Genomic DNA, 26916 nt, shown 5'->3' on the forward strand with positions numbered 1-26916 from the left:
AAAGAATCCATCCATGTTGGAATCTTGTTGTCTGTATGTTTTCACTGTGAACATACAGTAAGTCATGCTAGTTTCTATGACTAACTGTGATCTTTAGTTTTTAACTCCAGTCCCTATTCATACTTTATGCTATCATTGTGCAGACTGGTTCAAAATGGTTCTGACAAGATCAACTGTAACTTTATTTTTAAATAAAAACAAACTTTTCAAACTGAAAAACATAGACTATAATGTTACACAGCATAAGTTAGGTTGAAGTTGATGTTTAACATAAGAAAAACACTTCAAAACTGACAAATGAAAACATGCAATTTTTAATATAGATAGCAATGGTCAAATTACATTTTACAGTGCAGAGAATGAGTGAATGAGCAGGATTGGCATGTAATGATGATGAGTGGAAGCTGTTTTACTGATCGAAATCAGTAAAGACTATTCTGTTTGTGGGTTGTAGTAACTACCATCCCATGTATTAAAGTGTATCATTCGTAGCACATCCTTAAGTTTCTTAAGAGCATACTCTTCTGCCTTCTTCCTGTTCTCAGGTGTGAATGTGTCAGATGTTGGTCGTGCTTGATTTTTAACTTCTTTCTCGTTTTTAAGCAGGTTGCTTACACTCTCAGCCTCGGCACAGTGGCCATAGGGCCACTCTTTCTTTTCAGACGTCTTCAAGCCGAACAAATTCCCACATGATCTGCAGGGATCCATGTTTTTTCCATTCTTGATGTTGAATGCGTTGCACCTGACAGAGTTAGGTAGTTTTATGGTGCCATCAAAGCAACTCTTCTTGACCTTCTCTGGATAGTAGGTCATCACGGCCCCAGCTACATAATCATCCCAGTAACTGAAACAGGAGGCAGCAATCAGGATTTGCCCAGGATTAGGACCAGAGGTGGACATGGAGACTCCGTAGCGTTTGACTGAATCCTGTGATCTTTGAGAGATACAGACAGTTGAGGAAAACAGAAACTCTGGTTTCAGATCATTTAGGAGATTTTTCAGACGGTCCTTTATTCCGTCTTCATTCTCTGGTTTTTCTTGCAGGACAATCTGGAAGCAGATACAAATGTTATCAGATGTTGCATTTACAAACTATGATCGCTATACTTAACTTTTGAAAATGTAACAATGGATTGTCAATTTTGTGTTCATATAATGAACACCTCGAATCAAAGCATTTGCAGGGAAAATACACCTCAGTTTTGGATGTTCACAAATTACTTTGGTTGTAGATATACACCGATCAGCCACAACATTGAAACCACTGACAGAAGAAGTAAATAATGTTGACCATCTTGTGACAATTCAGTGTTCTGCTGGGAAAGGGTTAGGCTTTTGGACCTGGCACCACAGGACACCCTCAGAAGGCTCATGTCCATTGTCTGATGAGTCACAACTGTTTTGGAGGCGGTCATAATGTTCGGTGTAGCGTTTCTTGTTAATAGATCTGCTGAATCATGACAATATATTCTGAGTTTGGACCGTTATTAATCCTAGGCAATAAACAACAAATTGTTTTGTCTCTCTCCATTTGTCCAATGAGCCTGTAAAAAAAAATGGAGAGGCTTTTCACAGGTGCATTTTATGCCTGTTTATTTTAATGTATTGTTATTCTAAGGCTCCAAGAGAGAGACCGTTCACAAAATAAATTTTATCGCAACTGAAGAGCAAAAAATCAAGGACTCTCTATATCGATGTTACTGGCTCAAACTGATCCTGCACTAACAGCCTTTTGTAGTATGGAAGTAAGTAGGGAAATGTAAATAAGCTGCCAAAACAGCAATAAAATTTAATTTAATTTGATGTGAAAAACACATCAAGCAGCGACACAGTAACATTGCTCTGTTTTAAGTAGCTACTAGCTTCCAGCTGTGTTTGCTTGGTGCTAAACAAGTATTGGAAACAGCTGCCTGCTACGGCCATAGCAGTTTCCAAACAGGAAGTATAACTCCTTTCAATAAGTACTGAGCCTAAAGTCTGATTAAAAGTGAATTACACAAACAAATGGGAACACTGGCCATCTTTTCTTACCATGTCTAGCACACAGGAAAATGGACTACGCCTGGGAAGTTTTTTCTGGTAGTAGTCAAAAGGCCTGGGGTATTTCGCCTTCAGTGCATCAAACATCTCCTTATCGGGGATAATAGCTTCTGGGGGATAACTGGGCTTGTGAATCTTTCCCAGAAAAAAGATGCTGTGGATCATCTGTGGAGTAAAAGGGCATTTACTTAATGTTATAAAATTGCAAATGATATCACAGGGCTGCATTCAGAATGTCAAAGAAACTTACCTCATCCACCAAGTGTTTACTTCCTGGAGTCTTGTTACACAAATCAAGCATCATGTTGATAAAATTAAAGGCATCTGTTCTGAAACGTTCTTGAGTTTTCAGAAATTCTTCTTGTCTAAAATAACAACAATGGAGAAGTTAGGAGGATAAAAACACATCAGTACTGACAGCCTGAGGTTCAATACGATTAGCAGACTCACCTCTTCTCCTGATCCAGTTTTAGGCATGGGTGGGAAAATAAAAACATGACAATGAAATATTTCACTGATAACAGAATTAAAAACAAATCAACATGGATTGTCAAACAGTGGCTGAACCAGTAAAAAGCTGCTACTCACCATTGCTGCAGTCTAAAAACGAAACAGAAAGCAACGAGTGAAGCCCTATCTTGCTGCAGCCACGCCTTACAAAGTGGTGTCATGTGCTTTACGGGAAATCCACATTCACCCTTGTACCGCACCTTTGATTTCTAAACTGTGATCATTTCTATACAAAAAACACTAATCAGGATCAGAATGTACATCGCAAGTGCATTAAAGGCTTCACTCTGCTATAAAGTCTGATGATCCATCATATAAAGAATAAATTCAACCCATAACTCTCCACTTCTATGTGCAATCATCCATGACACACAGTTATGATGGTCTGATGGTGCAGGTTATAAAAGGAAAAGTGAAAAGCATAAGGTCGCCTAGCGTTTTGCATTACTGGGTCCTTCTTAAAGTTAGGCTCATTTAATCATGAACGCTGCACAGAGAAAGACGCATGAGAATATACAGTATACTCAACACAAATGGTTTTAACTGTGAATACTTTATTTATGTCTAATCACTGAGAATGATTATACAAATACAATGAGCAAGACAGTGAACCATGCTGAGAATATCAGAAAGTAGGAACAGACATTTTGACACTGGTGTTCCTGTTATGGGAGCCCTTCCCTTTCCTCTCACAGTTCTAAGAAGTGCTAAGCAAATTGCTATGACAATGTTAAACAAAATTACAAAACCTCTTGTATGTGTGACTGTTTTTCAGTCTGACTTCCTGCTCTGGGAGCTCCATCTCTCCCCTGATGTGTACTGGAATAAAATGAAATTAAGGTGGTTGCTGTTGTTTAGGACAAGAATACTGTGTTCAGTTACTACAAAAATCATTCCGCTAGACTGAGCAGGTTCCATCAAAAAAACAAAAATATTGAAAAACATGAGTAGGTGATACATGTAGCAACATACTTGCAGGTACAGTGTAACAGTTTCACATTACACGTTCAGCCTTGGATTATAGCAGGTGGTCAGAGGGAAGACACGCAGTAATATTTCATACCACAGATTATGATAATTTCTTTTTAAATGATGAATGGTGACATTTCCTGGTCATTTAAGTCTCTTCAAGAACGCAGACTTATTTGCCTTCACCAGTTTTTGGTGCTCTTGCTCCAAAGCCTTCCCCACAGCTCCTTTTTTCACCGCTGCCCAGTCCTCCTCAGTCTAGGGAGACAGTGAAAAAAATAAATAAAACTGTCAGTATCCACAGGTGATCAATCCATCAGGAATACCAAAGCCCAAACTTCTCACCATGTCTTTGAAGGCCTCCCCATTGTAATAGCTCTTGGATGATGGATACTCTATTTCCTTGTAATTTAGCTGCTCCAGGCTTGAAGCCACCACATGCAGCTCCTCTCCATCATAAGCATACAGCCGTTTGTTCTCACATGTCATCAGAACTAGCTCGTCACACGGGCTTGAGGTGCCTTTCACTACACCTACAACCTCCATGTTTACTATGTCGGGGAGGTAGAATTTTCCCCACCCGTTGACCTCCTCGGGACTCTCTTTATAAATGGTGTCCTCAAGCCCTGCTATCCTCAGTACGGCACCTGCTGGACTCTTTAGGGTTAAGCGCTTGTCTTTGTGTGTAGTTACAAATTTGGACACGTTTTCCAGGTATGATGCCCCTGCAACACATACAGACAAGATGAGGATATATACTGTAGATAAACACACTATGTAAAAACGTATAAAAGACTAAAAAAAGAAAAGGTTATTAAAAGAAAGATGTTTAGTGAACCTTCTGCCTTCCTGCACTCCTGCAAATCCCGCATATCAAGCAGACCAGCCTCACTGCAAAAACAGTAAAGAAGACTCAATCAGCCCCCGTGACAGCATTGCGTTTTCTGTCATTAAATGCACATCAGTTTTTGATTCAGTCACCTCGTCAATGTAGCCACTGCCATGTTGGATCTCAGTCACCTAGAAGCAATAATCTTACTGTTAAAACAGTTAACTGTAGATAATCGTAGGACTTGAGCAGTCATGACTCATGGGTTCAATGCTTTGTGTGATGAATCAGCTTTAACAGACTCAAACTGATTTTGTTGCAATATAAAAGAACTACCAATGAAACCACCAGAAAATTCTGTGCTGTAAAAATACTATATGTTTTACCCAAGAATGTAGATTTAAGTGTATAAATGTTCACCCACTAAATGGATCCATTTGATGCGTTAAAAGAATTCTGTAAATTGCATTTTCACTTTTGTTTTGAAAAGCCTGTAACTACTATATATTCCATATATAACTCTGTATAACAGATTTTTTTTGTAATCAATAAATTATCACAAATAACCTTTAACACAAGTGTAAAAGTAGGTTTTTTTTTGTTTGTTTGTTTTGTTTTTTACAGTTTTCCCTCGTTTACTTTGAACTGAGCGTTTAAAAACAAAATTAGTTTCCAAGTTGAAAACGAAAGCAACATGCATGTGATAAACAACGCAGGGCGGCGGCTGTCAGTGGAAAATGAACATTACTAGCAAAAATAATGAACACAAACCTAAGCATACACGACCAACAAACGCACTAACATCTTCTCTTCAGTGACTTACCCACAAACAAAACAGCACGGGTTAACTAGTCAACCCGCTGACAGACTAAAGTAACGCCGTTTACCTACCAGAGGTTTTTACAGAGCCTTTTGTCGAGCCTAGAGAGATTTACGAGCGATTTAAAGTTTAAGAAACAATTCATATCATATAATTAAAATAAATTCAGCATAGTGCAGGGAGATAACGATAGGAAATATACCGAGACGCGTGTCATCTCGCGTCAAAGCTGGTGATGTGTCATGCGCAAAAGAGCCGACTCTAAGGCTTGATAGTGAATCAAAAGAGCCGATTCTCATGAAGTGACTCAATGTTGTTTTTTCTGTTTTTGCTTGTGTGGATATGTGCAGTGTTTTGTTCATTTGAAACATTGAATGCAACATGTATTTGCCGTATTGGGCTAAAATATTAGGCTATAAATGATATTAAATAAAGAACCGTCTCTTCTTCGGGAGCCGTGGCATAAGAGACGGCTCTCAGAAAAGACTCGAACTTCCCATCACTAAGAGCCACTGTAGGTCCGTTGTACTGAAGCCACTCCCCGCCATGGTGCATTCACGTGCTCATCAAGTAATGCAATTTTCTACATATTCTAATTCAGTGAATGCATCTGTTTATTCTGGACCACAGGTGCTCGTGTTTGAAGTTCAAATCAACCCTCTTAATTCTGACATTTTACTCAGTGCATTTTTTTATATTATCATTATTATTATTATTATTAGGAACTCAAACACTGCAGTATAATTTTCTCTCCTCACATAAAGGCTATTGTTACTGGCACAGAGGTCAAGTCTTTTATTCTTTGTTTAGCAAAGTCTGTGATCAAGTTGCTTTTTTATTATTCTGAAAACAAAGCTGAATGTTTTTATTTTCTGATGGCATGGCCACTTTTGATCTGCCTGATCATACCTTGGAAACAACTGATCCCGTTTGCGGAAAGCGTTTCAGAGTGCCATGCACTGCCCCTTCAGAGACTTTCGGTCATGACATGACACTGATAAAGCCACTCTCCTGCTGGAGACTTAAGGTACTGCTATATTTCAGATGAATAATTGGATTACTGACCTTAACATACTTTGAAAAAATAATTTGTAATTAAGATATTTTTTACTTCTTCATTTTAAATGTTTCTTCTAATGTTCATTCATACCATATATTTTACACGTGTAACACGGTTGGACTGAGAAATACACTGAAACATTTTGAAATATGTGATCAACAAAATAAAGTTAACACTATATGTTGAGACAGATGCACTGTCAAACTTTTACTACCAAAATCCTTACTGTGACATCTTAGACATGGGTCTGTTGTAGGTCAAAGTGAAACCAGTGTTGTCCTAACATATATCACACCTTCAAATTCATAAAAGTAAAATCAGAAGCTCCAAATTAGTTCCAAATAAGTAGAATTTCAGAGGCTTTTTGACATCTAGCCAGTCCCATCTAAATTACCCAGAACATTTAATTCCAGGATTTTTTCAGACTATTAGTTGCTGGAAGACAATGTTAGGCCATTTGTCTGATTGTCAAAATTTGGGAAGTGGACATTTTAGCTTTATAGTAATCTTAATCACACTGGAAAATCAATTTGAGTCCCACGGTAATGTTGAGGGGGATCTGAAACAGAGAACAGAGAGACTAGATGCAAGAAAAGTCTCCAAAATGTCAGGAAGTGCGCATGGAAGAATGGTCATAAAGATGATATCAAAGACGGATGGACAAATGCATGAAATTATACACTGAGGCAAGTAATCCAAGCTTGGCACATAATAATTGTCTCAAAAGTAAATGAATTAACTCTATTTTATTTATTTTATTATTCTATATTGACTTTTGTTGAACACTGTATGTAGGTTTGAAACATTAACTTGAAATCACTTCCTTAGGAGATATATTCTATTAAATTTTTTTATTTTGTTTTTAAGTTACAATGACAAACAACATGCTCTACAGAACACTAAGCCTGAAACCCCCAGAGCAAGCACTAAGGCAACGGTGGCAAGGAAAAACTCCCTTTTAACAGGAAGAAACCTTGAGCAGAACCCAGCTCATATGGGGGGACCCATCTGCTTGAGGCCGGCCAGGTAGAGACAGAAAAAATAGGGTGGGATAGAAGAGAAGGAAGGAGAGGAGAAGAAGGCAGAATCCGAAACAAACAGATACATTTACACATCATCTGGGTAAAAACATACATCTAGCATCTGTGATTAAAATCACAGAAAAGCAGCGATGGTCTTTTGTATTAAATATAAATATACATATATACATATATACATATATACATATATACATACATACATATATCATGTACCATGAGATAATGGAAAAATAATGCATAACGGTTTGGTAGGAATTAATATATCTCTAAAGAAATTACTGGGGGGAACACTGGGCATGTTGGTGGGGCCAGGACCGCAGATTAGAAACACGCAGCTCGGCAGATCAGAAACACACGGCTCCAAGCCATGGACATTCAGAGGAAAGCAAGGGGTAGACGGGCTGGGGGATAGAGAAAGAAACAGGGAGAGAGACATGATGTTAATTACAATATGAATATGAAAGCATGAATGTCGTTTTATTTTTTGCTATGTATTCTGTCTCATTCCCTCTGTGTCTTGCATTTGGGTCCTCCTTTTTGTAAATACTTACACTACAACCTGATCAAATATGGACCTGGAAGACACTGAACACCTCATGGAAAAGCATAAAGTGCATTTACATTAAAAAGATATGTGAAATCCCTGAGAACAGACACTGAGCGCAAGCTGAAAGCATTCAACATGATGAAAAAAATATTTTCTTATTTCTTGGCCGGTTGGATATATGAATGAGATTACCAATATTAAGAGAAATTTGCCGAACGTCCTTCTGTGTTTCTGGTGGATGCTGAGTTTAGCATAGGGCCTGCTGGCCTCCAGACTGTGAACCTCCAGTCAGCTCCCGTGCTGGCTTGCCTTCAGCTGGTGAGTCATCAACCAGATATGCCTCAACCTGTCAGCCACCAGTCTGGCCTAATAGCTCAAAGCCACATAGGACATCACAGATGCCCATCTCCTCAACTTCACCGCAATCCCACTGCCATCTCCACAGTGTTCCTCTTGCCCAGCTTCATCGAGGTCCCCCAGCCCAGTGCTGGGGAAATCTTGCTACTCAGCACCACGGTGTTGAGTTGCTCAGTCGATGAAGATCCTGCTGCCCAGAACATCGCCAAACTTGTCCTGTTCCCAAGTCACCTCCTGGGTCGGCCGTATACAGAGAGAAAACTACATCCACAATGATAGTTGTTTATGTTACAGCAGTCTTTCAAAATGTATGAATATAAGAAATATAACCAATATTATGAATTGATTGGAATGAACAACTATAATCAATGAACACCGGATACTTTGGGTGGGTCCAGGACTGCAGATCAGAACACGCAGCTTCAGGTTAGGAGCTCTTGGAGAAAGGCAAGGGGAAGATGGGGCAAGGTGGATAGAGAAAGAGACATGAGAGAGACAGTATTTCAATGTGGCATATGAAAACATCTGTGCTGAATTTTCTCCCGGTACAGAGTTTCCTCTTGGGTCTGTCAACACCAGGTCCATACCTCTTCCATGGTTTATGGGTGCCATAGTTAGGGCTGCTTCCAGGCTGATTGACGTCATACTCAGAGAAGCTTCTTGGTTGATCCACGCACATGGACTTCTGGTTAACCTCCAGAGGATCTTTGTCATTGCCACCCGCCTTCTGCCAGGGTTGTAGAGGGCCTTAGACATCAACCTTGAGAAGGTCATCACCGCTGATCACTCAACCTTCAGAAGGGTTCTGCCTTCACCTCTGGGCTGACGACTTGAGCAAATCCTCCTGACTGTTCAGCCTCCAGACCGAGCCCCTGAGCAACCATTTCTGTTGGCGAAATCCCAAGGCTTGCACCTTGAATTCTGTGTTTTCGGGCTCTCAATCTCCAGTCCCTGGACTGTCTGACAGAACTCTTGACTCTTTTGCTTACAGTTACTTGGTTGGTAATTGGTTTTGTTTTGTGATTGGGTTGTTACTATTCTATTTTGGAATCTGTTACCTTTATGTGTTGTAGTCATTTATGATTCCTGTGTTTTGTTTTGTATGTATAATAGACTACCCTCCGTCCTTTGTCGATCTGTCTGTTTCCTTTATCCCCTTTTCCGCTATGAAGTGTCTAATCTGCCAGACAAATGACAGAGCAAGTTCTTTTTCCACAACTTTATTGATAACAGTATATTCATATAAAAACATGAGCAACAGCACTGTTCACATTGATTTTGCTCGTCCATTGATTTGGTTCCATTTTCAGCAGTTCGTTGTGTTGCTCCAGGAAATTTGTCTTCATCGGACCTTGAGCGCCAAGCAATGTAGAGTAGAGTACAGTTGGCCCGCATCTTTAGGGAGAATCAGTTTTATTGCTAGATTCTTCTGATGGACTCTCACAAAGCCTTTTTTCTTTCCAAAGGCGAAGTGCCACATTTTCAGCTTCACAGTGATTTCAGCTTTGTTCCCATTTTGCTGGCACTGATGCCTTACAGCAAGAAGGATCTGGGTTCCAACCTGCCAGGGTGTTTCTTTGCAGATTTTGTATGTTCTGCCTGTGCCTGCGTGGGTTTTCTTCGGGTGCTCTAGTTTGCATCCACAGACCAAAGACATGCTCGTTAGGTTAACTGGTGATTCTAAATTGGCCGTAGGTGTGCATGGGAGCGGAAATGGTTTCTTGTCTCGCTGTGTTATCCTTCTGATGTCCAGAGAGTATCCTGCCTCTTGCCCAATAACAGTGGGGATAAGCTCCGCCTTTTGCAGTTGAAGTGGTCACATGAGTTTTTTTTTTTTTTTTTTTTTTCTCACTGGACTGTCACGTTGTAGATATTTGTCTTTGTGGTCCTTGTGCCTTTGAATATAGTTAAATAAGCAAGCCTTGGTCCGTGGAGTGCTGCTGACCTCATGATGGTGATTTCAGCCTGGTTGCAACTCATTCAAATCTTATTTCTTTCAAAATGCTGCAAGTCAGGACTGGGTTCCCAGTGCCCTTGCAAAAACACGCTTTCATTATGTGTAACCATTTTTTTCTAGATTGCAAGAATTCTAGATAGCAATCAAGAATTAGACTAAAGCCTATAAAGTAAGTAAAGTAATTTAAAGTAAAAAAAAGTAAAACATTTCCCATTGAGAAACATTACTGATAACATTTTCATATCGAATAATTGCATCCATTTTTAATTTATGATTCTTTGTGGGGTGTAGAATTTGTTATCCCATTCAAAATTAATTTCATCTAGCAAACACTTAAGTTGTTTCAAAGCAACACCTGTAGCCCTCTGCCTGTTTTCATCTGATCTAGGTCGTACTTGTTCTTTGATCTGACTCTCACTTTTCAGCAGCTCACTCACACTTTCAGCTTCCGCACAGTTGCCATAGGCCCACTTATCTGTGTTTTCATCTGTTTTCAAGCCAAACAGATTTGCACATGCTCTGCAAGGATTAATTTTTCCTCCTTTACTGAGGTTAAATGACTCACACCTGACACTGTCAGGTAGTGTAATGGTTCCATCAAAGTATTTCTTTTTGTACTTATCTGGATAGTAGGTCATCACTGCTCCTGCCACATCATCATCCCAGCCACTTAGACAGGAGGCAGCAACCATAATTCTCCCAGCAATACGACCAGAAGTGGACATGGAGACTCCGTAGTACTTGACTGAATCTGGGATGTCGACGTAAGACACACAGATGGTGGAGGAGAACAAGATCTTTGATTTAGCATCTTGCTCCAGCTGACGGATGAGCTCTTGCAGTCTCTTTTTTATGTTGTTTTCATTCTCTTGACCAGCCACCTTGACAACCTGAAACAATTACAAATATTATCACAAATCCTGCATTATTTACTGAATTGAGCTCTGTGTTATTAAAATTCAGTTGTGTACGAATAGCAAAATGTAGTATTGTACAATAAGAGTCTTACCATATCGAGAACACATGAAAATGGAGGTCGCTTGGGTAGTTGAACAGAATAGAGTTCAAAAGGCCTCGGATAGCAGTCCTTCAGTTCATTAAACATGTCCGTATCTGTCAAGATGTCTTCTGGGGGGCACGGTGGATTGTTGATTCCTCCCAAAAAGAATATACCGTGAAGAACCTGTAATCATGTACACACAGAATTTTCTTGTGTTTCATGTCCTACATTGTATGTTCAAAATGCATTGACTGTGCATGTATTATGTCCACATACCTCATCCACTAACATTGTACTGTCTTCTGGAGTTTGGTTACAAAGTTCCAACATTACTTCGATAATTATTAAAGCATTCCTTCTAAAAATCCGAAAGCCTTCAGTTTTCAGAAACTCTTTTCTAAAAAAAACAAGCATGGGTTATTAAGAGTTAAAAAGCACAATGTAGTCGTAAACTTGTGTTTTGTGTTGTTCAAGTGACTTACTTCGATTTCTTGGTAATAGACGGCTGAAATTGGAAATAATAAGACACATACACAAAACAGAAATTAGTGATGTAATAGTTCAAGTTGTATGATATATATATATATATATATATATATATAGTTTAGAAAATAGATCACCCCACTTGAAAGCAGACACTCACCATCGTGACTTCTGAAAAAATGAAACTTATCCTGCAAAATGAATCTCTTCTTCTTGATTCAGACTTCTTATTTTGGTGTCCAAGAGATGACCGGCTGGGGTCTAAGCCCAGACTGCGATCAACTTTTTCAGTATAACTGACAGTTAAAATAAAACATCTACCCATAAAAAAAAAAAAATGCGGAGAGGTGTACTACTCGCCAGCTAGGTTTTTCTGCATTAGACAGACCAGGAAATGCGCGAGTGTGAAATTGTGCAATAGCCGGCGGAGGAAACTTGACTTCCCACACCCAGTTATGAGTTGTAAAACGCTGGGATGGAACCTGACATGATTATTGTGAGGGGTTTGGGGGGGGTTACCCAATACAGCAAAAAATGAAGAGTTCTATTGAAACAGGCAAAATGTAATTAATGATGAGTGATTAATTTTGAGCAGCAGAAACCGTATTAAATAAACAGCATAAAATACAGTCTGTAGCCTGTATGCTGCATGTGTATAGTGATATGATACAGTTTGGGGCCCACATTTCAGTGTAGAATTGCATGTACCTATTGTAAACCCTTCTGTACACTCACTCTCTAGTTTTATGGATGTTCTGTGCTCATTGTTTCATTTCCATGGCCAGTTCTGTTTGTGTGTATCTGTTCTGAAGAAATGAAACTGACAGTCAAAGAAGTCCCTCCCCTTGATTCAAACTTTTTTTTATTTTCATGACGTGTTGTTATCTAAACCATCCTAGAGACAGAGAGAAAAACAATTCCTTCTTTATTACTCAAGTGAAGCCATACACCAACACACTTATGATGTGGTTTACTCTTATGGAGGGTGATGTGAAGACAGACAATCTGACATGTCATAGCAGAACGGGCACTTCATAATGTCTGCATTCCACTTCAGAGAGGCTATGTTGTACATGTTGGTTAACAGCCATGTTTTACAGGAATACGTATTGGAAGTGGTCCAACACACACATCTTTGATTATGCTTGTGCTTTTTTTTTCAAAATGGCTGCAACGAAAACGCTGTGTGGGACTTGTTTTCAGGCCTTTTGATTCAGAAATCAAAACACAAACACACCGCACACACAATACAACACAAAGAGTTGTAGCAATTTTTGTTCAGGTACAAAATAAAACAATGTATTTTATTTTATTTCACATACAGTACATATACACATTTGAAAACACAATCAAATCTGAGTGTTGGTATATATATATATATATACACTGCATACACTACACGTAATAGCTGCTTCGTAGGCATGGGCCTTTGAACAGTGGCATCAGATGCCCCGCTAAACAAACAGAAGACTAATCTGTGGTTCAAAAGAATTAAAACAATCCTCAACACTACAACAGTCTTTGACCCTGTGTCCCACAAAGGAACTTTTTAAGCTTTATTGTGCAAAATCTTTAATCTGCATACAGAGGTATGGGCCACTGGAATGGTGGTTGTCAGCTGACCAACCCTAGAGAGGAGAGAGACAAAGATTAGTATCTTTGCAGTTATTCAGCAGGCTACATGACATACATAAAAACTGAACCTTGCCTTTGCAAAGCTTCAGTGTTTTAAATATGAAAAAAAGAAAAAGTTATAACCTTAATTTTAACCCTGCAACAAAGATAAATATATGTACCTCTGTTGCTTCTGCTGATTCTGAGATTCTCCAGGAATCTGGACTTTTTCGCTGTCACCAGCTTATTATGCTCTTGGTCCAAACTCCTACCTACATCGGTATTCCTCACAGCTGCCCAGTCCTCTTTCGTCTGTACAGAAAAACAATATCAACTGTCACTGTCAGAGATCATTCAGGATAACCAGTCACAAAACTTAACTTATTCCCAGTTATTGACTGTACTTCTCACCATATTCTTAAAGGTCTCCCCCTTGTAATAGGACTTAGGTGCTGGATAATTCATTCCCTCATGAAGTAGCTGCCACAGGTCTGAAGCCACCGGATGCAGCTCCTCTCCATCATACGCGTACACCTTTTTGTTCTCACATGTCATAAGAACTACCTGGTCACTTGGACATGAGGTGCCCGTCACTACACCTACAACTGTCATGTTTACTGCCGTGGGTAGGTAGAAATGTCCCCACCCATACACCTCATCCTGATCCCCTCTGTAAATGGTGTCCTCAAGGGGGCCTATTTTCAACATGGCTCCAGCTGGTTTCTTTAAGGGGATGAGCTCACCTCTGGCCTCCCAACTACCTTTTCTTCTTTTGGAAGGTGGACAACCAGACACACCATCTGCCAACCTAAAAAAAGGAGAAAAGATACATTTACAAAAAGGACTTTCACTTTGTAACCTGTTCTCATGTTTACTAACTCCTGCACTTAAGTTACCGATATCCCTCAGTCAGTCTCAATGTGCAACGATCAATGCCAAAGTAGCTACATTTTATGGCTCACAAAAGTTGTCCTTAACTTCTGAAAGTCACAGCATCACTTTGCGGGTTCAGCAGCCATCAACTTGAGAGTGCAAGCTGCCCTCTCTCCTACTCAATTTCAGTTACAACATTCCTTTGCACTGAACCATCTCCCATCTTGGGTCTTTATTTCTTTCTCTTTCTCTTCCCAGGAGTGGGTGTCAGTTTAGGCCATGGCTTCAGTCTGAACTGGCGGAGACAAGTCTTTGTTCAAGCCTTGTTGCTCTTGTCTTAGAACATAACCGTATCTGCATTACAAAAGTATGCGATTTGTAATTACTTGCTTCATCCTGCTTCTTCTTGTCTCTTCTCCACCTGGCGTGAATGATGTCTCCGTATGAGTAGTTTTGCAGTCCAGGTCCAATGAGTGCTCGGAAGAACCGAGAACCTATGAATTGCGCAACATCTTCTTTGATTCTCCACACTTTTACACTCTGCATGAAACTTCTCATTTTAATTAATCCAATTAATTTCAACTTATATGTATAACAAACTCAACTTAAAAAACAGTAGGAGGCCGAGTCACTGCTCAGGGGCTCTAACATCCAGCTGAAAGTAGTCTCTTCTTGCTATGCGGGATTAATATCCTAACTCTTGTGCGTACTTGTCCTCTTTCCTCGTCTCTTTACAGGCCTTTGTGGTATGGAGGAGGTTTAGTGGTCCAGGTCCAAACAGTGCTTGGCGGCTCCTGGGGCTCAATGTTTCTGTTCTTTATCCAGATGCCTTTACAGGCATCCCAAGATTCTTCTTGCAATTATGTCCCAATAAAGCATTTTTCATTTTATTTTAACTGCTTATGATAAAAGCTATAGTTTGTTGCGCCGCTTTCAAATCTCCCTCATTTATGAGTGAAAAAAAATACAGAAGGAAAAATTTCTAAAACTTTCCTTGCTTTGGGCAGCACGTAAAATCCCACTTACTTCCATTGTACTTGGGTGGTGGCACTTTCAGACTGACTCAAAACCTCATCACACAACGTGAATGACTCACATCACAAAGTTACTGAATTGAGAAAATTAATTCTTACCGGCAGTTCATTCGTGGCTCATGCAGCATTTTGACTTGTTTGTTAACTAGAAAGAGAAAGAAAAATGAAAATTAAGAAACATACAACACTACCAGAAAGAAACAATACTGATACATGTTAACAGAAATAAAATAAGTACTACATTACAGGGCTTCCTGGTGGTTAAAATGTGGTTATACAGCCACAATATTCCCAATTCAGATCCATTATCACGTGTCACCTAATCCTCTTCTCTCATTATTGTCTGTCTCTATTTTGTGTCAAAATAAATAATATAGTTAAAAAAAAAAAACAAAAAAAACAAGAAAACAAACAAAAAACTCATCTAAAGTGTAGTGGACAATTCGATTTTTAAATTAAAAAAAAACATTTTGACAAACTATTTTCAAATGTTGTCTAATGTCTAATTTTCTTTCAAATGGCATGATTTCATATTAACTGAGGTAGTAGCTATAAAAGTTGGATTTCAGTGTGCCTTGAAAATAACAACATAAGTTTCACTATTGAATGCGTCTTAAATTTCAGACGCGGTGACGTGCCACGCATATCAGGAGAATATTTACTGCGCAGATCAGCACTTCCTGGTGCCTCGAGCTTGGGGTGGAAACCTTTGTTCTCTTGCGCAACCACCTCAAATGTGTCGCATTTAAGAATGAAAGAATTGAAATATTGAAAAATAAATGCGCAGTGAACAGTATAAAATGTAATAAAACTATTCTGTTTAAAGGAAAATCGTCATTAATGTTACTAAATATGTTTGAAGTAATCTGTCTGAATCTGAGATAATCTAAAAAAAAAATAAATAAAAAAAATCCAAGATAAATCCTAAATAAAGTTTATCGAACAAATAAACAAATTCAGTAAAAGTAGAAAGAGTTACCTCGGCAAGGAGTCTGTAGTCTTTTCCGTCCTCGCGTAAAAAATGGCTTCCTCAGTTTTGTTTTCGCTGATATCTGCTCTCCCCACGCCCAAAGGCTGTGCTTTCAGTGACTCACCAAATGCTGGCTGCAGTTGCCATAGACTGTGGTAGTTACACGTAGCAAGGCGTTAAGCCCTTCCCTCAAAGCTGATAAACAAGTCATTGCACGACTTATCGGTGTTATCGTGTTAGTTTTACTGTATAAATTCCACTTAGAAATTGGGTTTATCGAGACTGATTATACATATACAACTTTGGAATGGCCCCAGCCCGATCAAAAATAACCGTCCGTAATTTTAATGCACTTGTGCTACACCATAGTTCAGGGTGTAACCCCTTGTCGCCCGATAACACAGCTGCGATAAGCTCCAGCACCCCCGCAGCCCCTCACAGGACCCGACGGAAGAGCACGATAAGGTTCTTGTGATTAGAATAAACTAGGGGTGGGACTAATTAAAAAAAATCAAATTAATTAGAGGCTTTGTAATTGATTAATCACATTTTAATTGCATAACAATATTTGCCCCAAAAAGCAACATCTTTGAATTTAGTGGACGACTGAATAAAATAATAGACACAGACATGAATATTGTAAACTCAAGTTTTTTTAATGTCTTGAAAAATGCATTTTTTTGACAAAAGTTCCGCGTTGTCTGGAACACAAACTGCGATTAAATGCGTTCATTTTTAACGCGTCCCACCCTTAGAATAAAAACACATGAAAAGATCGTAGACAGAAAGAGAAAGATAGTGATACATGTAGAGAAAACAAAGTGAGAGGAAAAGATGAGTGTTCAGTTGTTAAGAACTGTTAAGATTTATTATCTGTAAAATTCGCTGAGCATGTTGAGTCAAGATGTGAAACGGAAAAGGGGAAATTCAAGCTTTTCAAATAAAGTTAAGCACTTTAATTAGTCTGTGTGTGTTTGGAAAGACACTTTCAATCCAAAGGTGATCAAAGCAAAAATGCTTCAGAACAAAAAGCCTTTTCTACAAAAGCAAAGTAGTTTCTCCAACACCGATCATTAGGGTGTGTGTAATTAAAAGCCCCCTGTCCACCAACTAGCCTGCCTAACTTGACTGCATCCTTGCACTTTGCCAGGAGAGGTCATTGTAACTGAAGCTTCGAGTAATGAACCTATTTTCAAAAAAATAAATTTGGTACAAGTGGATCAATGCTTCACAAAAGCTTCATTCACCCATCACCATTTATCGTACAATCTCATGTCACCAGAAATGCTTCTTTTTTATGTGTTTGCCACAACTGTCGACAGTATTCCACCACCACGATTAAGTCATGGTGGAGGTCGATTCCTAATTAAATTACCTTTTTTTTTTTTTTTTTACAAAGTCTTTTAAAGCAATAGAATGAGGCAGTTTTTTTATGGGGTGAACCAATGTATGTTTTGCAGTTTCTTTGCGTTATGTTAAGTTTGCTTTATCGATAGCGTCCAAATAATTAGTTAACTCCAGGAAAGATAATCGGTGACAAAAAAAGGAAGAAAAGCGTCAGACTGCGCATGTGCATCGCATAAGCGGAAGCCGTATGTGCGCCAAGCGGAAGCTGTAACGTCCTTTCTGCTCCCGGACTGCCATCATGGTGAGTTCGCCATGAGCGTGTTAGCATTTTCAAGTCGAATTTCTTTTTTATAAAGTGAAGTATTCTGGCGTAACATGGGTCATGAGTGTTGTTAACGCACTCGTGCACGTATCTGTGAAGTGTTTGACAAAGTCACGTCTCTCACTTTTAGGTTTTAATGCTGTGTGTGTAAGATGTCGGCTATTGCCGCACTACAACGTGGTCTGTCGGGTTGAGAAGGCCGTGAACGGCTGGGGGAGGCAAACCCTGTTCTGTCCCCATAACGTTATCTTAAATAATACGCTGATGTTATCGACTTGCTTAAATGCGGATAGTTACGATAATTTTTAAAATACTGTTAAGAATATGTCGTTAGCGGAAACATCGGCTAGTTGGCGCTGTACAGTGTACGGTAGTAGTGTTACAAATCGGCTAGTTGCTCAGTCTCCACACTATTCGTTCTCACAGATAAAATGTCTTTTTGAGTTGTGAGTCTTTAAGTCACTTTTTTAGCACATATAGAAAGTACAAATAAGCCTTTAGTCCTGTTCTTCAGTATCTCTGGTGTCTTTTCAGGTGTTCAAGCGTTTCGTTGAGATAGGCCGTGTTGCCTACGTCTCTTTCGGACCCTATGCTGGCAAGCTGGTGGCCATTGTAGATGTCATCGACCAAAACAGGGTGAGTAGTCTAGAATACAGTGGGTTAATCTGTGTTGGCTAGACATCTGACTTATTTTTTTAATGAGTTGTTTGTTATTCCTTGTGCTCTTCAGGCTCTTGTTGATGGGCCCTGCACAGGAGTGAAGAGGCAAGCCATGCCCTTCAAGTGCATGCATCTCACAGACTATGTCATCAAAGTCCCTCACAGGTGAGCGTGGTCACAGTAAGATCTACACTGTCAGAAATGTTGTTGAGAGCCAGCGCTGACTATAAACACGCAGTGTATTGCAAGCCGATGCATATTCCAAGTGTGCTGGGTACATGTAACTAATTCTCTAAATCGCATCTAATACCAGCATGTCCTGTGCCTTGGGTGGAAAATGATACATTTGGAAAAGGCCAATATTTGAAAATTGTATATTTTGTTTTCATGACCTGTATGTGTAAGATAAGTTCAGAATAAATGGGCCTCATTGAAACAACCTCAGTTGAAACACACCATCCCATTCATAGTTACCAGCCGGAATAGAAATGATGTCTGAAGCAAGCAACATTTTTCCAAACAAGAGTTAATGACAATGAACTTCTTCTATTAAATTGATTCAGTCTTAACAGAGTTGCCTATAAATGTTTCATATTTCCAGAAGATTTGACAGCGCACATCGGGCAAAGCTATTTTTCTTGTCAAAAGCTCTCATTAATATTTAAGCTGATTGAAATGCTTCTGAATGGATCTGATCATTTTGTTTAGCGCCCAGTTAGAATATTTAATGGGGTTGAAGAAATATTGGTCCATGTTGGCAATAATAGTGGAATATTACTGTGCATGTACACATTTTTGATTGTATTCATTTTGCCGTTCAAATGTGTACATAAGTAGGTCCAATGGGACTAACTACTACTCGTGTTAAGGATCAATGTAAAGGTTAATCATCAAGATGTATCTCATGTGTTTTTATTGTTGCTTCAGGTATATCATTGCCGTCTGGTTACTTTGTGATGAAACTTTAACGCGCACCCCTTGTCTCAGTACTTACTTTAATCTGATGGTTCACAGCGCCCGCCAGAAGTTTGTGAGAAGAGCCTGGGAGAAGGCCCAAGTCAACGAGAAGTGGTCACAGAGCAGCTGGGCCAAAAAGATTGAGGCGAGACAGAAGGTAAAGGCTGTTTAAAGTTTGGATCTATATTAACAAAGCATTGGTTTGCATCGAGGTTCCTCCATTTCATAGGGTAATGTGTCATTTAGGACACAGTTGATATTTTTTTTTAATATACTTGTATGCTTTTTTTTATACTTCTGACTACAGTTGCACTGTATTTTGTCAGTTGTCTTTACAAATTTCCAGTAGTTTAATAGTGTTGTGGGAATAGGTATACTTTGAGTTAGTTGGAGATCTCATCCATGATGAGCACTTCCAGTTCACACAAAGATCACTATAATAAACAGGGCATGGTTCCGTCCAAGGAACTTTACCCTGCAATGTCATTTTTAATGCAGTACTTCCTTAAATGTGAGCAGCTGATCAGTTCTTGTTGGTCGATGAGGCTGAGATCAGATCTCAGATCTTGTTTGTAGTTAATTTTGATTCAGATCAAATTGTATAAATTTTGCATTGTTTCATCAACGTGTTGCCTGTTAGTGGAGACGGCTCACTTTCCCTTTAACAGCAGCAAAATGGTAAACATTCAGTTCACATTGAAAATACATAGTACATTTTTTTGTATGGAGAATTCACAAACTGGACTTTTATATGCAACTTATTAGACTTTTAAGCTGTTTCCTAAACCTTTTGGTTGTGCACTGATGCAGCACACTGGATTCCAGCCCAATGGATTCCAGCTGCCGTTTATCCCTACTATAGCAAGATGTCAAAATAACATGAATCTTCTTATTTACAAAAAGGCAGATCACAAAGGCTATATTGCTAACTTATTTTTCCTAATTATCTCATCAGAGGGCCAAGATGTCTGACTTTGACCGCTACAAGGTGATGAAGGCTAAGAGGATGGTAAGTGATGCAGAAACACACTTCGACTCATTCAGAGAGGTTTTATTTATGAGACAGGTTAGCAGAGTAGCTCAGTCCTACAAACGGGTGATTTTTTTTTATTTTTTTAAATGGTGAGACAGTTTTTGGAGTTTAAGTCTTAAGTTACAATTGAGCAGCAGTTATTGAATATTCTCTAATACATTTATTTTCTCCTTGTGCAGAGGAACAAGATCATCAAGCATGAGGTGAAGAAGATGCAGAAGGAGGCAGCGAAAAAGTGAACAGTTTCCACAAAATAAATTTCCTGTTCAATTGTTCTTCTGTGTCTTCTCTTCTTCATTACTATAGCTCATTTTGTATCTCTTCTAATGCTGGTTATTATGATTAAGCTTTACAGACTGGTAAATGTCAACACCAAGACAGCTATTTCATGGAAGAAAATAATGCAAGAAATCTGAAGATTGTGCTTTAACAGACTCTTGAACTGACCAAACTACTTGTCACAAGGTGCTCTTGTTTGGTACACACCTTTACTGAGATAACTCTGTAGTTAGAAGTTTATATGAGCCAAATAAAAGGGCCAGTGAAATGCTTCTCTGCTCCACTGGTGCCTTTTTTCTAGATTTTGTGTCAGCACTGGTGACTACCCACTGAATGGAGTTGTGTGTCAAGATTCAAGATTTCTTGTCAATTTCTCAATACGTTCACAACATACAGAAAAATAAAAAAAAATGCTTTCTCTCTCACGTAATAATGAAAGAAAACCTAAATAGACGAATAGTGAATGAAGATGGCAGTGAAACAGTTACTAAATAAACATTATTTATACAGCTCTGGAAAAAAATAAGAGACCACTGCAAAATGATCAGTTTTGCTATGTATTTATTAAAATGAACATTTTTGTTTCATTCTATTAAGTGCTGACATTTCTCTCAAATTTGAAATTAAAATATTGCCATTTAGAGCATTTATTGGCAGAAAATGACAACTGGTCAAAATAACAAAAAAGATGCAGTGTTTTCAAACTTCGAATAATGCAAAGAAAACATTTCTTAAACAACACAACACTTAATATTTTAACTTAGGAAGAGTTTAGAAATCATTATTGGTGGGATAATCTCAATCTTTAATCACAGCAGTGTTTTTTTATAATCTTCCTCATAAAATAAGATTTGGTTCAGGTGATCACCTGATCAGTGTCTCAGTAAGTAGAATGAGAAGTCTTGTGTTGGAATTGAACAAACACTGGAATGGACTGGCTGCCATAGATGTAGAGATGCTGATTTAAGAAATATTTGTGGGAGTGGTCTCTTAATTTTTTCCAGAGCTGTATATATAGTGAATAAATTGAAAGTTCTATGTACAACAGTGCAATGTGGTTACAGCTTGGATTTTCCCATGGCCACGTGGCAGCCAACCACCTGCAGTTCTTAGTAGTTTGTACACTTAGACTTAAACTTTGATTTTACTGATCTAAAGTCAATGCTTGGTCACAAATCAGTTGCACAAAATGTTGAACACTAGTAAAAAATACAAAATGCATGCAGTTCAGTAGTGATTCGCGTTAACAGTTCTTCCGTTGATGCTGAATTGTTGAAAGTGCAGCTTAAAAGCTTTAGCGACCTTCAGAGTTTTCTACATTTCTGCATAGAAATGACTTAGCTAAGCTCAAAGTCGACAGAGCTCAATACTCAATATACCTGTGCATTTGTTAATTCACAGTGGTTTATAGTAAGCGCCTTATAGTAAGAAGGTTCTGGGTTTGAACCGACTGGGACCTTTTTGTGTTCTCCCTGTGCCTGTGTGATTTTTCTCTGGGTGATCAGACATGCTCCCACAATCTACAAAGACATGCTTGTTAGGTTAGTAGTAGAAAATATTATTTGTATCTGTGAGGTGCTGAAGTAAGTGAACCCTTTTCCGTAATCTGGTCCAGCAAGCACAACAAATGTTTCCGATAACTGTTGATCAGTTGTCTACAGCGGCGTGGAGGAATTTTAGCCCATTCCTCTGTACAGAACCACTTCAGTTCTGAGATGTTAGTGGGTTTGCTCACGTGAACTGCTTGCCTCCAGGTCTTTCTACAACATTTCTCTTGGATTACAGTCAGCACTTTGACTTGGCTGTTACCTAATGTTCATTTTGTTCTTCTTGAACCATTCTTTGGTAGAACACCTCGTGTGTTTGGGCTCGTTGACTTGCTGCATGACATGTTTCTCTTTAGATTCAGCTCACGGACAGATGTCCTGACGTTTTCTTTTAGAATTTGCTGAAATATTTCAGAGTTCACTTGTCTGTTAATGATGGCAAGCCACCCTGGCCCAGATGCAGCAAAACAGGCCCAAACAAAGACGTTACCACCCCCATGTTTCACAGGATGACGATTTTTGGTATGTTTTTTTTTTTTTTTTTTTGTCTCCAGACATGATTCTCATTTACAGTTTTTCTCAGTCGCTTTGGTGCTTTTCTCAGATCAGAATGAAAATTCTCATAACTATTAGTTCAACCTCCACAACATTTAGTCATTTGTGCACATCATAGTAGCAATTTCTCCTTCCTCTGAACAAATTGCCAATGCTTTTGGACATGTATCAGTTGCTTTCATACAATTCTCTGCTGTTTTATAACATTATCATTTGCTTTTGTCATGTCAGTCAAAATGAACTACACTTATGAATGCTGAATAGTCGTTCCCAATAAAACTAATAGTCTTCATTTCATTGCTTGAGTCATTACATACAAAATTGTTGAACTAGTTATCAAATTCTGTCAAGCAAATTTTATACCTTTCTTTATCATTTTTTCCTGGAAATGTCTCCTAAATTGAACAATTGCTCTCAGGTGAACTTCAGCTTTCACTCACGAGGAGGTGTGTGAAGTATTAGTTGTGACCAATGACAAGCCACTTGTTCACAGTCACTCAGGGATGAATCCAATGAACCCTCACTTGGCAAGCATATATGAACCGAGCAGGACATAGTGTGTACCATTTCTACAATTCTGTGACACAGAAATGGAAGGTCAGTATCGTGGAAGAGGGGTGAGGATGCGGGGAGGAAGGGGAAGGGGAAGGGGAAGGGGAAGGGGAAGGGGAAGGGGACAAAACAAAACAGGGGAAGAGGGAGAAGAGGCCAAATACATAGGCAGATTCCTGATGAAATTAGGGCTACACTTGTGGACCATGTTGTCAACCACGGCCTCACAATGGCTGAGGCTGGTCGGAGGGTGCAACCAAATGTTGGAAGAACCACTGTGAGTTCAATCATTCAAACATTTCGTAGGGAGAACAGGTATGTATAGTATTGGACAGTAATTCAACATCTCATAATATCTCATGTTTACTGTACATCACTGTAATTTTACTCTGCACCACATAGGATTGAAAGACAACCTCGCAGAGGTGGAAGAGGGCCCCTTTTTACCCCGCAGCAAGAGGAAGCCATTTGTGCAATGGTGATTGCAAACAATGCAATAACGTTGAAAGATATTCAAAGCACTGTCATAGAGGATAACAATGTATTTGGCAATATTGAATCTGTGTCAACTGCAACAATTGACAGAGCGCTCAAGAGAAATGAAATGTGCATGAAACAATTGTACAAAGTGCCATTTGAACGGAACAGTGAAAGAGTGAAGGAGAGCCGTCACCAGTATGTACAGGTAAAACATGTCTTCTATTTTTACTCTAATGTTCAGCACTGTAAACTGTTTTACTTTGTGTAGTTTCATGCAGTACACTAGCAATTCTATATATGTATTCACAGAACATACTGTACAATATGTTTTCCAAAATGCTCTCTCTCTCTCTAAAGCGTGTACTGGAGCTGGAAGCCAGGGAACCACTGCACACATTCATATACGTTGATGAGGCGGGTTTCAATCTGGCCAAAGGTAGAAGGCGTGGAAGAAATCGCATTGGACAGAGAGCAACCACTAATGTCCCTGGCCAACGCGGAGGGAATATTACAATGTGTGCAGCCATCTCAGACAATGGCGTCCTCACCCATATCCCCCTTCTTGGTCCATATAATACACAACATCTGCTGACTTTTTTAGACACTCTTTACAGGGACATAGTCCCTGAGAATGAGAGGGGTGGAGGCCAATTCAACAAGTATGTTGTTGTGTGGGATAATGTCTGTTTTCACCACTCACATCTGGTCAGACAGTGGTTTGCAGCACATGACAGGATGCTGGTCGAATATCTCCCTCCCTACTCTCCATTCCTTAATCCGATAGAGGAGTTTTTCTCTGCCTGGAGGTGGAAGGTTTATGACCGGCGTCCACATGTGCAAATGGCCCTGCTAGCAGCCATGGATGCAGCATGTGATGACATCACAGCAGAGTCATGCAGAGGGTGGATTCGCCACTCCAGGAGATACTTTCCTCGCTGCATTGCAAGAGATGATATCCGTTGTGATGTCGATGAAAATATGTGGCCAGACAGACGGGAACGTCTGGATGTGCCAGAATGATTTACCTATGTTCAGTTACAATATGTTCTGTTATATTGTTCATTTGTGCACAGCTCTACCAAAAGGGTGTTTCTTATGTTTGTTCTAAATAAGTGACTGTAGTGTATTTTTCTTTTGCACAATGCTGTAGAATTGCATATATACAGTAAAAATGTGAAACATACGTATTCAGTGTCTTGTACTCACTTACTCCCCTAACTACAGCAATGTGTAACTTTACTGTAGTTTTCAAATGGCTGTACAAGTAGTGTATAGTGCTGTCTTGAGCATTTTCAGGTAGTGTCACCGAGTTCTGACCTTTTTTTTTTTTACATTGGAAAACACTGAGAGAATAAACTGTCATAATGAAAACATGACAAAGCCATTTGACTATCATGTTCATAAACAATGGTGACAAGACTTCTGATTTTGATGACACTGGCAGTTTCATTGACATGAATACTTGCTTTTGAGGAATGGACTATCCATTTTGAGCAAGTGACGCGCTTTTGCAGGTCATCCACTAGGTTTTGCAGTTTGCACTAATTGTTTTGAGAAATGCACTAACTGCTGTGCAAATGTTAATACTGATGTGAGAAAAGCACCAAAGCGACTGAGAAAAACTGTAAACCCAACAATTCTACTTTGGTCTCATCTGTCCACAAAACATCCATCCAATAGTCTTCTGCCTTGTCCACATGATGTTTAGCAAACTACAGTCAGAAATGTTCTTTTTGGAGATCAGTGTCTTTGTTCTCCTTTGTTCAGTGTTCTCCTGATGGTGGATTGATGAACATTAACATTAGCCAATGTCAGACAGGCCATTAGGTACTTAGAAGTTGGAAAACGTCCTTTGCGACCTCTCAGGCTACTATACATCTTGCTTTAGGAGAAATCTTTGTTGGTGGACCACTCCTATGGAGGGTAACAGTGGTCTTAAATCTCCATTTGTTCACAGCTTGTCTGACTGGGGATGTGTGGGTCCCAAACTCTTTTTCTGAGGTTCTGAGGTGCCGTCCTACACTTCTGCAAACATGTGTTGAGAAGATCAGACTGTGTCAAATCCCTAATATTTAATAAAGACAAACAGAGCACTGAACAGTACCTGAGTCACATTAGACTGACTGGAAGCACTTCTGAACAGAGAAACTTTAATTTAGCCTTAACTTGTACTCTTAGAGGTGAACTTAACTTTGCAATTCACAGATATTTAACATTAGCTCATTATTTTTGAATAAATTCACAGGTATAGCATTTCTGTTTCATGTGTTCAGTGGCGTTCTCTTTGTCTCTACGTTCAGGACTGGCTTGTGTGAATGCCATTTTTTATGAAATGTACAAAGTTGTGAAGGGTGTTAAGAACGTTTTACGCTGCATTGCTTAAGATAAAAAGGGCCATACGTGTCTGTTTACAGTACCACATGCAGTGTTATTGTACAGTTGTAAACTGCAATATTAAGAGGCATTACCAAATTCTATATATTTTTGGTAAGTCCTGAACCCTTTACAGGGAAGATATTTACAGTAATCCAGCCTCATTTTAAGGTTTTGTTGACCTTTAGGTGTTGTAGTAGCTTTAATATTTCCAAATTGCATTTGTTTTATCTATTTTGCCTAATAGGTCTTGTTTTGTGATTTAATCTGAACACTGGACCCAAAATAAAGGGTTGCTTATAAAATGAATGAAAACTCCTCTAAAAGTCATACAGAAAAGGATCAAATCTATTCTGTGACAAGCATCATTCCCCCAGATATCCACTAGATGGCACTCACAGCCAACAGTCGAACATGGACCCTTTGTTTCTTTCTCTGCTTACTTAAAAGAGGCAAAACAACAAGGTAAAGCTGTTCAGACATACAGTCTGTAGGTAAATATAAAACCCTTAAATGCAAAGCAATACTCTCTGCACCAGAGAATCGTTTTTGCTTCAGGCAGTGTCGATGGAAGGAAATGAGTAATTATCAGATTGAACTGGTGTTCAGATAAACTGAGCACCACACAGGGCTGCTTGCCACCAATTCATTTGAAGCAGATGATCATTTAAAAAAAAATAAATACATAAAAAGGATCTTTTTATAGAG

The 26916-nt window shown here is 39.1% G+C and overlaps 4 protein-coding genes across 5 annotated transcripts; 1 reads left to right on the plus strand and 3 right to left on the minus strand.

Moving 5' to 3' along the window:
* Nucleotides 1-236: 236 nt before the first annotated feature.
* On the minus strand, nucleotides 237-5559 carry LOC311501458 (uncharacterized protein). 2 transcript variants are annotated; one of them, XM_084563298.1, is made up of 8 exons: nucleotides 5240-5559; nucleotides 4501-4539; nucleotides 4358-4410; nucleotides 3865-4244; nucleotides 2491-3777; nucleotides 2291-2405; nucleotides 2032-2205; nucleotides 237-1050 (listed from the first exon to the last, which is right to left on the minus strand). In XM_084563298.1, exons 5-8 carry the CDS (start codon nucleotides 2535-2537, stop codon nucleotides 433-435), a joined length of 954 nt encoding a protein of 317 aa, XP_084419424.1. In that variant the 5' UTR covers nucleotides 2538-3777; nucleotides 3865-4244; nucleotides 4358-4410; nucleotides 4501-4539; nucleotides 5240-5559; the 3' UTR covers nucleotides 237-432. The 2 variants fall into 2 exon arrangements, with proteins under 2 accessions (XP_084419424.1, XP_084419425.1); XM_084563299.1 differs by lacking the exons at nucleotides 237-1050; nucleotides 2032-2205; nucleotides 2291-2405 and having other exon boundaries at nucleotides 3088-3777; nucleotides 5240-5501.
* A 1505-nt stretch (nucleotides 5560-7064) lies between these two features.
* On the minus strand, nucleotides 7065-12013 carry LOC311501516 (uncharacterized protein). The gene is made up of 5 exons (XM_084563394.1): nucleotides 11773-12013; nucleotides 11612-11634; nucleotides 11406-11526; nucleotides 11139-11312; nucleotides 7065-11019 (listed from the first exon to the last, which is right to left on the minus strand). The coding sequence occupies exons 1-5, from the start codon at nucleotides 11935-11937 to the stop codon at nucleotides 10393-10395; spliced, it is 1110 nt and encodes a 369-aa protein (XP_084419520.1). The 5' UTR covers nucleotides 11938-12013; the 3' UTR covers nucleotides 7065-10392.
* A 507-nt stretch (nucleotides 12014-12520) lies between these two features.
* On the minus strand, nucleotides 12521-16402 carry LOC311501089 (uncharacterized protein). The gene is made up of 5 exons (XM_084562752.1): nucleotides 16113-16402; nucleotides 15233-15278; nucleotides 13638-14034; nucleotides 13409-13538; nucleotides 12521-13240 (listed from the first exon to the last, which is right to left on the minus strand). Exons 2-5 carry the CDS (start codon nucleotides 15259-15261, stop codon nucleotides 13227-13229), a joined length of 570 nt encoding a protein of 189 aa, XP_084418878.1. The 5' UTR covers nucleotides 15262-15278; nucleotides 16113-16402; the 3' UTR covers nucleotides 12521-13226.
* A 1297-nt stretch (nucleotides 16403-17699) lies between these two features.
* rpl14 (ribosomal protein L14) lies at nucleotides 17700-20697 on the plus strand. The gene is made up of 6 exons (XM_084563590.1): nucleotides 17700-17751; nucleotides 18307-18408; nucleotides 18503-18597; nucleotides 19447-19546; nucleotides 20345-20398; nucleotides 20602-20697. The coding sequence occupies exons 1-6, from the start codon at nucleotides 17749-17751 to the stop codon at nucleotides 20659-20661; spliced, it is 414 nt and encodes a 137-aa protein (XP_084419716.1). The 5' UTR covers nucleotides 17700-17748; the 3' UTR covers nucleotides 20662-20697.
* Nucleotides 20698-26916: the final 6219 nt, after the last annotated feature.

The sequence above is a fragment of the Chelon labrosus genome (genome assembly GCF_963514085.1).
Source record: "Chelon labrosus genome assembly, chromosome: 16".
Taxonomy (NCBI): Eukaryota; Metazoa; Chordata; class Actinopteri; order Mugiliformes; family Mugilidae; genus Chelon; species Chelon labrosus.